General features: G+C 37.4%; 1 protein-coding gene across 1 annotated transcript in view; it reads left to right on the top strand.

Moving 5' to 3' along the window:
• Positions 1–13,016, top strand: part of UGGT2 (UDP-glucose glycoprotein glucosyltransferase 2) — a gene marked incomplete at both ends in the record, with an annotated part of 105,366 nt that overhangs the window by 27,633 nt on the left and 64,717 nt on the right. Inside the window, 4 exons of the mRNA XM_084234907.1 lie at positions 696–795; positions 3,611–3,671; positions 6,257–6,348; positions 11,473–11,623. Coding sequence (XP_084091033.1) covers positions 696–795; positions 3,611–3,671; positions 6,257–6,348; positions 11,473–11,623 — 404 coding nt within the window. The remainder of the gene's footprint in view (positions 1–695; positions 796–3,610; positions 3,672–6,256; positions 6,349–11,472; positions 11,624–13,016) is intronic.

Below are 13,016 nucleotides of genomic sequence, written 5' to 3'. Positions count from 1 at the left end.
AGGCCTCCGATTTTCATTCAGGATTTCACAAATGGTCAGATTTCATTTTTATGGCTGAGTAGTATTCCATTGTGCATGTATACCACTTCTTTATCCATTCATCAATCATGGACACTTACATTGTTTCCAGATCTTGGCTATTATAATTAAGGTGCCAAAAAAAAAAAAAACCACAGAGGGGTGTACACACTTCTTCAAGTTTGTGTTTTTCTGGTATTGGGGTAAATACCCAAAAATGGGATAAATGGATTGTATGGGTTTTTATTTTTAAATTTTTGAGACTGTTTTTACTCCTTTCTAAAATGGTGGCACCAGTATACAGTTCCAAGTGTATAAAGGTTCCTTTTTCTCTGCTTTTTGTTTCTTGTCTTTTAGACAATAGCCATTCTTAGAGGTATGAGGTGATAGCTTGTTTCAGTTTGCATTTCCGTAATAAAAGATGATGAACACCTTTTCCTGTGCCTATTGACCATCTGTGTATCTTCTTTGCACAAGTGTCTCTTCATATTCTCTACCCATATTTTAATTGGATTGTTTTTTGTTGAGTTTTATGAGTTCTTTGTCTTGGATATTAACCCTTTGTATGAATATATGGCCAGAAAGTGTGAGTAAATTATTTAAATTACATGGAAATGTCTATCTTAATGTCTGTTGTTCTCCTAGATTCCTAAATGATATATTTTTTTTCCTTTCAGATCTTAGTTTTCAAGCAGCTTCTCAAATAATGTCCACTCCAGTTTATGATGCCATAAAATTAATGAAAGACATTTCACAGAACTTCCCCATAAAAGCCAGGTATATGAAAGTTTATTTTATTACAGCTATAACTCTAGCCATTAAATGCATTTTGTGAAAATAGCCGATTTCAGTTAATTCTGATGTCAGTTAATTCTGATATGTATAGTGTGTGTGAAGTCAGGGCCTTTCTTCGTTATAAATGTTGATTGTTTACTGCAACAGAGTATTGGCTTCTGTGTGCTTCTGTGCGTGCTGCAAAACAACTCTTGAGTGAGAGGCAAATGGAAAGGAAAAACTAATTTAAAGTATTTAAACTTGAACAGAGAGACATGGTAATCCAAGAAAACACTTATTTGAATAATAAGTGATAATAAAGAAGTCTTTTCTCTCTCTCCTTGTGGAGATATGAGCCCATGTACCTGCCTTTTAGATTCCAAACAATTAGTAATATCCTAATTTGTATGGGACATTTTTGGAATACATTTTTGTCAACAGGATAACTAATTGAACTGTTTCCAGAAATCCCATTTTTACAGTAAAGTCTTCCAGGTCACTACGTAATATGTCTGCATATCTAAAATCTACTGTAACCAATACATTAAATTCAGTTAATAGGTAGTATAGGTTTTATAAAACAGTAGGACTTTGATGTGTTGTATTCTGGTTAGGAATGACAGAAAATGAAATTATAAACAACCACTAAAATATAGAAGACATATAGCATGTGCCAAATGCAAAAGTAGTATTTTGTTGACAGGAATGGAGAGCATCCTTGTGCTCTCAGCATCCCTTCTTAGTAGTGGGTGAATGTTAGACCTGTCTGTGTCTCAAATACTATTGTGTACATTTATCCACAGTATAAATTACTGAATCTTAATTCTAGATATTTTCCTTTGTAAGATAAATGAATAGTATATATTTCGCCACAAGACAAGAATTTTTTAATGGTATCCTGAAAATAGGTTTGTTACCTTACAAAGAATGAAGATTGATACTATTTTTTTTTTTTAATTTATACAGTAGTTGGGTTAAAGGCCAGAGGCGCGGGAGGGTAAAAGGATTCACCAGAGACAGAGTGGGGAGCAGAACAGGCAGACAGACCAAAAGCACTGCTGGGGGGAAACAGTGGGCTCGACAGGAGAGGTCTGCTGTGCCTTGTGGGAATCTCCTTGGCCAGCCGGGATCGAACCCGCATTATAGAGGCTGTGGACAGCTTCATTACAACACAGCAATCAACCTTCTGCACCACCGGGGAGGCCCTGATAGAACTATTACAGCATATTTTAGCTTAAGCAGTGAAAGAACCTGAGAAGTCAGTATTTATATACTAAAACATGTGTGTGTGTGTGTTTATGTATTCCTAGCCATACTGTTCTTAATTAATAGACTTATGGAAATTACTAAATTAGATACAAAGAAAGTAACATGACTTAAGACAGTTTTCTTTTTTGACAGTAAGTTTGTACTATTCAGGGGCTCTTTTGCTAAAGTATGCTCTCAAAATTTGTATTTACTTTTTATTTATTTATTTTTAAAGATTTCATTTATTTTTACGAGAACCGGGGTATAGGTCAGATGTACGGGAGGGTAAGAGGATTCACCAGAGACAGAGCGGGGAACAGAACAGGCAGATCTCCGGAAATACACTGCTGAGGGGAGCATGTGGGTTAGTTCCCTGGCCAGGGATCAAACTCATGCAGTGGCTGCTGGATAGCTTCATAGTGCTGACTAACCCTTGTGCCACCAGGGAGGCCCTGTATTTACTTTTTAAATTAATATAACATTGCCTTATAGTATATGCATTTCAGGTATTCTTTGTTGAGAATCCACATGTATATATTCTAGTCTGAGTTCAGAGCCAAGAGTCCAGATCTGACCTTCACTGTACCATTGTCCCGTTTTCTCAAATTTCCCACCATCCTCCCCCTTCGGTTCTGGTAATCACTGATTGACTCTCTAGTCCAGAAATTCTATTTTATGTAGTTCAACTGTTTGTTTTCTCTGTATAACACAATTTATGGTAGGGTATTTAAAAAGAATTACAAAGGATTCCAGCACTACTTAATGGTTAAATTGTAGGCTTGAACATATCTCTAAAGCCACTTGTTAGACAATCAGTAAATGTTTGTGGAATGAAATATTTGCTAAATGAATTAAAAATTTATATTTTCAAATTTTTGGTTGTAATTTCTCTCAAGTGCTATCAAATTGTAGGAGGTCATGCACACTTACTGTTGGTGGTTTTAAGATACACTTTTCTGCCTGCATTTTAGAGTAGAACTTTACAGTAGCAATCTTTTAATTTTTGTCATTTTCTTCTATTCGTAAAATTGACACATGTAACTATTAAGCATTCTTAGAAGTTATAAAGTCAAATAAATACAGTTAATAGACTTGTTAAAAGACATTTGTGCTCTGTATTTAAATTATAAGGAAGTCACAAGTTAAAAGGATCTTTGCGTGAATATGGGAAGTCAGTATTTTATTGTGATAAAGATCCCAGGTTGACCAAAATTCTTTACATACAAATACTCTAAAAATTGCATTGACACATATAGTGGCATTGGTAATTTCATACAGAATTTTTCTGCATGGGCAAAACAACAGAAAATAGCATTTCCAGTCAAGTATTTTTGAAAAATAAGTAGTCCTAAACAAACAAAGTAATATGAAGAGTTGGCACACATGGCTTTTAACAGTCTCTTCTACTTGGCTAAACACTGCTGTCAAATAAAGCCCTGTAGAAATGCACATTGCAGTCATGAAGCCTTTGAAATTTTGGTTTCTTACACAAAGTATTCTACTACATTGATTATAGATTAGTTCTAAGTATTTATGAAAGAATGAGTCATGTCGGTATTTATTTTCCCAGATCTCTAACTAGAATTGCTGTAAATCAACAAATGAGGGAAGAAATACAGGAAAATCAAAAGGTTTGTTTGAATTCCTTTTTTATTCTTATGTTTTAAATTCCTTTTTTTAAAAAAAAATGTACTAATATTTTTTCAGACTTTAGATCTTCTCTTTCATACAAAAGAGAAAGTGCTAATTTGTTTGGATTATTAAAACAGTTCCTTTTTTTGTTTTGTTTACTTTGTATATTGTTTTTGATATTGTTTACTTTGTATAACACTCACTCTAATTCCAGACATTCTTTCCTGACCTGTATCCTACTTCCTCATTCACCTTGTACTCCGAAGCTTCTGCCCAAATAGTGTGGTTTTCTTCACAGGATAAAGAATAAAGGCTATGGCTAGTTTTTCTGTTTCTCTTTCTTAGTTTTTCTTAAAATCTTGTGAGAACCAAGTCATGACATCCTGTAGCATCTAAAGCACAATTGATTAGTAGTTTGGTTTTGCCAAATGGTCTCTTAACCTTGAAACACCGGTCATCCTAATTGTGTTAATACTTGTGGTGTGATTAGAACATTGCATAGCCTAATTACATAGTACTAATTTGACTTTAAGTAATTTAATACCAGATACTTAGGACCCTAAATAGAAGGAGGTAATTTTTCTCACTAAAAGTTTAAATTACACTTCATGGTTTTTTTTTTCCCTTTTTATGGTTGCCTTAAGGTCCCAAAGCTCCAGACTTTATTTTCTGTATGCAAACTAGAAAGAGGTGGCATCAACCACATTGATTCACTTCTTGGAGCACTTCAGGCAACTTTGACTTCCATATCATTCATCACAATTTTGTCATGGGTCTGGTAGAGGGTCTAGAAAGTTAGTGTTTATCTTTCAGGAGATGGAAGCTAACAGAGCAAAGGTATATTAGGAGTAATTAGCCAGCCCGCAGTGCCTGGCACACTGAGAGAGTGAGCGCCTCATGAATAACAGCTGTTTTGATGATGACCAACAGCTGCAACAATGATAATGAAGTAGGCATGTATTTGATCAGAGTGTGGGTGTTAGGAGCCACGGCCATCATCCCGACCTGGGATGTTCTTGGCCTCCCTGACCACCTAGCAAATTCTTGTTTTTTCTTCAAAATTGAGTTAATGCTATTAATCATTTCTGTAATTTTCCTACCCACACTTAAAATTCTTCAAGTAGAATGGATTGTTTTCTTACGAGTTCCTGAATTTGTGTAAATAATGCCACTTTAATAGAGCAAAGGAAGTAGGAGGAAAAAGAAAGGAATGCTAGACTATCAATAGCATCATACAGTCCAGCTTTCCCTCCCTCATTTAACAGTCCACAGTGGATATTCCTGGGCATCAGAGCTTTTTCTGTATGTGGTAATTTTGTGTTTAGAGATTGGAGAATTTCATGAAGTGTAAGGGATGTGATAGAAGTCACTAACATACAAATCAAAATTTTCCTGTGAACTGTCTCAGGTTAGGGTTTAATCTCTTACCCAGTGTTCTGTATGCACATAGTATTCCTTGTAAGTCAAATGGAAATAATTTGTTTCCTGTTACAAATGTATTTCCTGTTACAAATTTATTTCCTGTTGTCACTTTTCTGTATGTATCACCTGTCTGCTAGTGATGACCATGACAATTGACTTCTGTCGAGCTTTCTCTGAATCTCGTTAGTTACTTCATCTGCTTTTCCAAAATAATTTATAGAAATCTTAGTTCTTGTCATTTGTTTTGTGTTGGCATTGAAGTGCACTGTCTTAAAGTTGCTTCTCCACCTTAAACCAATTTCTCTACCCTGATAATAGTAATAACAAAAAAATTTGTGAATAGTGTACATGTGACTAAGCAGGGATATATATTGCATTTGAGATTTATAACAAGCATGAGATAAATGTAAGAATACTATTTTACAGATGAAGAAACTCAAACTGAACAAAAGCAAAAAAAAAAAATTTTTCTCAAATCTCAATAGTAGGTAGCAAGATAAATTTAAAGTAAATCTGACTCCCTCACCATGATCTTGGTCACTGGGCTGTACTGGCAAGCACATTACCATTTGTACTTTTGTTATTGCTGTAGACCTTGGAGTCATTTCAAGCACTTAGTGGGCAATTGGGAAACATTTGCTAAAAAAAGACAGTGAGCATTGAAATATTGCTGTTATGGAAATCTTTGTGAATTTAGAAAGAAATATATTTGCACACAAAATTTTGAGCCCTAGGGTATCAAAAATAGGAATTTGCCAACTCTCAAATTAGTATAAAATTTAGTAGGTAAGTATTCATTGTAGCATTGGAACTTTGGCATATATTGCACAGTCAAAATATTCAGAAATTTGGGTGTCTGACCTATCATGAGATTCTTATCAGTTAGATTAGGGGATGACAAACTACTATTCATAGCCTGAGTCTGGCTTTTTATAAATTTTTATAAATAAAAATTTTATTACAACATGGTAACACCCATTTGTTTATATATTCTTTGGCTGGCTGTTTCATGCTATGAGGGCCGAGTTAGTTGTTGTAACAGGGATGATATGGCCTGCAAAGCCTAAAATATTTGTCTGACATTCTAGAATGTTTGCCAACTCCTGCCATAATATCCCTGTTGTTATATCATGTGGTTAACAATTATTCTACTCATTTCAAGGATCTTCACAATAGATTTGCCATTCATCCAGGTGATGCTTGTCTATTTATAAATGGACTTCATCTTGAAATGGATTCGTATGATCCTTTCAGGTAAGTATTGAATTATTGATAGAAACTGTGCTTCACGTAAAGGAAGTATGTCCTGAGTTTAGTATTTGTCAAAATGCAAATAATCACTTTAAAGCTAAAGCCAGAACATTTTTTTGACTGTGCAGAGCAGCTCTATGATTTTGGTAGACTACCCTCTTAAGCAATTTAGAAAGAACTGGGAGATACTTGTTTAGGTAAGAAACACTGTCCCAGTATTTGAAACTGTCTCTCACTGGAAAGTAGGCTTATCACCTAGCAGGAAACTTCCTGGGGACTGCACTAAGCAGCCAGGGATCTCTGTCTTCCAGAAGGTAACTGAAAGAAGCATGAGATGTTGCCCCAGAAGAAAGAAATTATCAGGAAGAATTTAAAGTGCTCGTACCTGTCAGAAAGGAATTTTCAGATATAGAATGCTGGGTTGGTATTTCTCCAGGTCAAAAAAGAAAAATCTTCAAAAATGCTCTAGGGCAGAATTATCGTGAGCATTGATCTGAAATGAAAGTCATGGACCAAACAGAAAACAAACCAAATTTATCTTACTTAAAAAAAAAAATATGAAACTACCTTTAAAATTTAGAATTTAGAATACAAGGTGAATTTTGTGAACACAGTACTTGAGTACTTAATTCTTAGTATTTAGTACTCAAGAGTTTTAATTCCGTTGAATATACTCTTACTAAACTTAATGTCTTATTTTTGTACAAATTTGTAAATATATAGGGGAATATAGGAATGAATGAGTGAGTAGAATAGATCAAATGGAGCTCATTTTTACTTATTTGAATCTTTGGACCTGATAATAGGAAAATAGTAATCAAAGACAAACAGGTCACTTGTACACATAGGAGAAAGGGTAATTGTTAATCACCTGGCCTTTAAGCTACAGAGGGAGAAATGATTTATGTCCTCAGAAAGAGGGAAAATAAGGCCTCCCCTGCTGGCGCAGGCGGTTGAGCACCACATTGTGAAGCTGTCCGCAGCTGCTGCAGAGTGGGTTCCATCCCGGCCGGCGGGCGAGGGTCCCACATGGCACAGCAGACCTCACCTGTCTCACCCGCTGCTCCCCTCAGCAGTGTATTTCGTCAGTCTGCCTGTTCTGTTCCCTGCTCTGTCTCTGGTGAATCCTCTCACCCTCCTGCACATCTGGCCTGTACCCCAGTTCTTGTATAAATAAATAAATAAATCTTTTTTTTTCAAAGATTTATTTTTATTTATTTATACATGCACTGGGTATAGTCAGAAGCGCGGGAGGGTGAGAGAATTCACCAGAGCCAGAGCGGGGAGCAGAGCAGGCAGAAGGACCGGAGTACACTGCTGAGGGGAGCAGTAGGTGGCAGGAGAGGTCTGCGCGCCATGTGGGACCCTCCTCCGGTGGCTGGGGAGCAGCCGGGGATCGAACCAGCGCTGCAGAGGCTGCGGGCAGCTTTGCAACCCAGTGCTCAACCGCTGCGCCACCGGGGAAGCCCAATAAATAAATCTTTAAAAAAAAAAAAAAGTAGGGAAAATAGGCTTCAAAGAGCCAGTGAAGTAGTAAGTAGATTTTGGAAAGTTTTCTCTGGCAAAATATGGGGCAATTTAATAGCAAGAACGTTTTGACCTGTAATTTATTAGGTCTGTGAGTTATTGGAGAAGTCCCACCCCTTGGCTCCTCCACCTGGTGGTTAGTGATCTGCAGGATGTGTAACACATTTCGTTCCTCATTGATATGATCGCTAGTTGCAGCTACTATATTTCCCATAGAGAAGAAAAAGAAAATGTGAGGATATTTATATCTCCTGATATTTTTTAGCACAAAATATACAGGTTCTAAAAAAATGATTATAGCATGTAGAACAGTATCATTGTGAAGAGGTTGATGAATGGAGGGAAATGATACAGGAAAGAGGAGAGCAAGGGAAATAGCATATTACTGAGGTTATACCCTGGTTCTAAAGAGAGGTGCTGTGCAACTACTATTTCAGATTCTGAAATTCTGTCTTTCCCTCTTGGGGAAAGACAGTGTGAAATTGTGTCCTTCTGTTTCCTGTCTCATTGCCTTTCTTGGTTGTGAACAGAATCTGAATGTACCCTAAGGCCTCACTGTTCTTCCTCTGATCATGGAAGTAATGGGAGGAATCAAAACCTCCCTGGGTCAGAGTTAGGTCAGCAGCTGCCAAGTCTACCACTCTTCTCCAGGGAGGCTTTACAGTTGCAGTGACCAGGGAGAAGAGCAGACAGGACTGAGTAAACTTGAAGTATATAAATGATATCTTTAAAAGCTGTCTGCAGCTACTAACAACATAGCACGCACTGTGCTCCTTGCTTCTAAATAGTCACCTCAGCCATACAGTTGACCAGACACTGATCAAGTACAAGTTCTCAAGAAACTGATTGTGGCATACATTGGATATCATTCCTTGAGTTAACCAGCCTGTTAGTGGAACAGTGTGAGCAGTGTCTGCAGTGTAACTACCAGCATGAAAGAAGTAACAGAGGTGTCTTGATAGCCTCATTTGTGGAGTATTAGCTGTATTCCCTTCCTCTGTATTAGCTGTATTCTCCTTCCTCTGTATTTTAATTCGTGGAGTATTATCTGTATCTGGCTCAGGATTCTTTTGAACTTTTGATAAATAAGTATTTGTAATGCAAGCAACATTAAAAATCAACATTATGAAATCAATCCAGTGCTGAAATTCAGATATCTCACTGCCTGCTAGTCTGTAGCAAGTGCTGGATATTAGAGGTGTAGTGATGAACGAGACAGAAATAAGTCTTGCCTAAGTGAAATAACATAAATTATTAGCGTTAAGGTTTAGAAAAGCTGAAGTGCAGTGATTTAGTTTAAAATTCCAGAGATTTGAACTAATTCTTTTAAAAAACACATTTATTTTATTTATGCATAGAAGAACTGGGGTGTAGGCCAGAGGTATGGGGGGGTTTCACCAGAGACATTGGAGAGCAGAACAGGTGGATCCACTGAAATGCACTGCTGAGGGGAGTAGTGCCTGAGACAGGAGAGCTCTGTTGCACCGTGTTGGTCAGCTCCCTGGCTGGGGATCAAACTCACGCTGTAGTGGCTGCCAATAACTTTATAGCACTGAGACTTAACCCCTGCGCCGCCAGGGAGGCCCTGAACTAATTCTTGATGGAATATAGGGGCGGTGTATATTCGATTTCCTCATGGAAGTGATAGCTAAGAGTTCAGTGCTGAATCAGGCTAAGTGGGGAGTGTAAGTGGTATGAGCATGGCATGCTTGAGACGATGGAAAGTATAGTATCACAGGTCTGTAAAGTAAGTTGCTGAGGAGCTGAGGTCACAAATATAAGCACAGAACAGATTCTGGAACCAAGGCACAGATTTCAGCCTTTTATCTCAAGGGCAGGAGAAAACAGTGAAGGATTCTAAACAAATCCAAAGATAGTAACTATATTGAGTGTTTACTAATAACTGTTATGTTTTCCCCTTGATCCTATTATCATTATATTATGTCTATTCTCTTGCTCTCTTTTTTAGTTGGAAGTCTGTTTTAGCTGATCTAAGTATAGTGGTTCCTGCTCTTTAAAGTTTACCATTGGCGGGCCTCCCCAGCGGGTAGAGCACAGCGCTGTGAAGCTGTCCACAGCCTTTGCAGCGCCAGTTCAATTCCTGGCTGGCCAGGGAGATACCCACATGGTGTGGCAGACCTCTCCTGTCTCGCCCACTGCTCCCCTCAGCAGTGCTTTCAGTTCATGTGCCTGTTCTGCTCCCCGCTCTGTCTCTGGTGAATCCTCTCACCCTCCCCACCTCTGGCCTGTACCCCAGTTCTTGTATAAATAAATTAAAAAAAAAAACAAAAACAAGTACTTTAAAAAAGTTCACCATTGGCTTGGACTACCATTTCCTACCTTAAGTCTAACTTTGTCTTTATTTATTTAAGTGGCTCTCTTGTGAGTGTCATAGCTGGGTTTTGCTTTTTGATCCATCTGGCCTCTGTGTGACTTTTGATTGGTGACACACTCTAGTGATTGGTGATATTTAAACTCTTGCTCCTTCTCTCGCACTTCTCTTCCACAATCACCACTTTTTCAGTGTAGACCTTGGTAGTTCCTGAGAATGTATTCTAAAATCCATATATTGCTTTATTTCAATTCTATTCATTTATGAAAAGCAAAGTGATTTCCATGACTGCATTTTTGAATAAAAGTTAAGTGTAATAAATACGAATTTTACACTTGGTTTCAAAAAATAACAACCACAGTTGCTTCTTGCCTAGTAGACTTTTGCTTTTTCAGATGCAAACACACTTTACCATAGTCTGTATAGTTTTAATTCCTTACAGATGCAGGAAAGCAGCGTACCCTACAACAACCACCCTCCAATACTGTACCCCATCTGCTGAGTGATCTCAGGAAGGACTGCATTCCTTCAACACTCACCCACCTCTGCACCCTTTTTTCAGAGTGAGCGGGTCAGGAGATACCACCTAGCTGAGCCCCAATTGCATCTTTGAGATTTTCTGGGATGGTTGTGAGACTCAAAGGCTCTGTTTGAAATATATTTGGCACTTAACTGACACACAGTATGAGCTTGATAAATGTAGTTTAAAAAAATCAGACTGTCCCAGTTTTTGTCACTAGGTTTATTTATTGATGCTGTTGTCTTATCTTTTTCATTGTTACTTTCTATTATATTTAAGAACTGGAAAGTGCATCTGTAAGGGTAAGACTTTACAGTGGTAAGACTGTGGTAAAGCATGTTTGTGTTTGAAAAATCTGTGTAATTAGACATCTCAATTTTGTCTAAACAGATGTGAACTTTTGTGCTATAATTGGACTTACCTTCTACCAAAATTTTATATTGTAATTCATGTGATCTTATCTTGTTTTCATATTAGATTTATCAGAAGAGTAATCTGGTATATTTTCTAATATATCAATAAATTCATGTTTCACTTCACTTGCTCAGAGGTGAGCCTGAACTTCCTTGATGAAGAATATAATAATTATAACTTGTCTCATTTTTTGTTACCACTTAAAAAGACTTCATTGTAAGTTTGAACCTCTGAATAATTAGAAGTTCTTGTTTATTAATGAGTTTCATTTTTGAAAAGATTATTTTAAAAGCGTTGGCAAATCAAAATAAAACATTCTTTTCTTTATAAACAGTATTTTGGATATGCTGAAACTCGAAGGAAAAATGATGAATGGCCTTCGCAATCTTGGGATCAACAGAGAAGATATGAGCAGATTTTTAAAATTAAATTCACTTACTCGGGACCATTCTTATGTATTAGATATCAGGCATTCTTCCATAAGGGTAAGTGTTCATGTAATCCCTTACTTTAAAACCTCTAGTGGATGTAAGACTTAACATAAACCAAATATTGACAGGCTTTAGAATAAATTTAAGCATTTTGAAAGAGATTGTAGAAGAAAAACAAAAATATAGACCCAGTCCTTCTGACTCTTATGTGTTCTTCCCCCTTTATATTTTCTGTGTCCTTAGAAGAACACTTCACAGCTCTTCAGAATCTTCTTTGAGCATTAAAGATAGAAACAAGGACAAAATAATCACATGAACAACAAAATACCAAATAGTTAATATCTGAGGAGTATAAAGATAATGCCTTAAGATGATGAAAATCTTGTCTGGAGGCCACTTAGTGGGCTCTTAGCATTCTGTTCTATGTGTTCCAACCTGAGTGAATTTTTCTGAAATCCGACCACATCACTCCTATGTTTGAAGTGGTTAAAAACAATTCTTAGTGGTATGACATCTGGAACTGTAAAGTCGCGCACGCCTTCCTTTGGTTTCTTAGACTGTCTTCACCTCTGTACTTTTGTGCTTGGAAAGCAGTTTTTCCTCTCTCTATCCAATTAACTATTATTCTTCAGACTTCAGTTCAAACAGTACTTCCAAGCAATGTCTTCCTTAACTACACACATTAGATGGTTTGTACACATGCGTGTTGTGTCATGGAACCCCCAAAATCTGTCTTGGTTTGGTGATTCACTAAAAGGACTCACATATAGAAGTTGTTAGACTCATGGTTAGGATTTCTTAGAGAAAAAGCAGTATCAGCAGAGGGAGAAAGAGCCATGAAGTCCACAGGAATCTTGGTGTAGGCTCGAGCTGCTCAGTACATGCTATACTGAAGTGTGAAAATATGTGCGAAGTGCCCCCTACCAGAGACACCCACTCGTGCCTGGGAGTTCAGAGTTTTGAAGAGGGATCTGGCATGTAATTACTGTGGCTTATCTCACTGAAACTCCAGATCCTCAGAGGAAAAGCCACATGTTCCTCATAAATCACACTGTTTGTATAAGCCCTCTATACAGACTGCTGCAGCTTGCAGCAAGACCCTGGGCGTGCCAGGCACTCCTCAGTCCAAGTATTCAAAAGGCTCAATTCCCCGGAGCCAACCTAGAAAACTTTTGTCAAAAAAGCTGACCCACCTTGGGGATGTGCAAGGTCTGAGTGGCCTGGGTTTGTTGAGTTAACCATGTGTTTGTGTGTGTGTGCGCGCATGCATGTGTGTGTGTACAGATTTATTATATGTTATTATAACTAGCATACACTAGCATAGTTATCACTTTGCATTTTTTCTGTTATTCTCTGATGTCTGTGTTTCTCACTAGTTTAACAATAGGTAGACATTGTTAGGGAAAAAAATATCTTAAGGGAAAAGGACAGCTTCACTGAACGTGTT

The sequence above is a fragment of the Talpa europaea genome (genome assembly GCF_964194135.1).
Source record: "Talpa europaea genome assembly, chromosome: 6".
Taxonomy (NCBI): domain Eukaryota; kingdom Metazoa; phylum Chordata; class Mammalia; order Eulipotyphla; family Talpidae; genus Talpa; species Talpa europaea.
The sequence above is the reverse complement of the archived record's forward strand: the minus strand, read 5'-3'. Positions and strand labels throughout refer to the sequence as shown.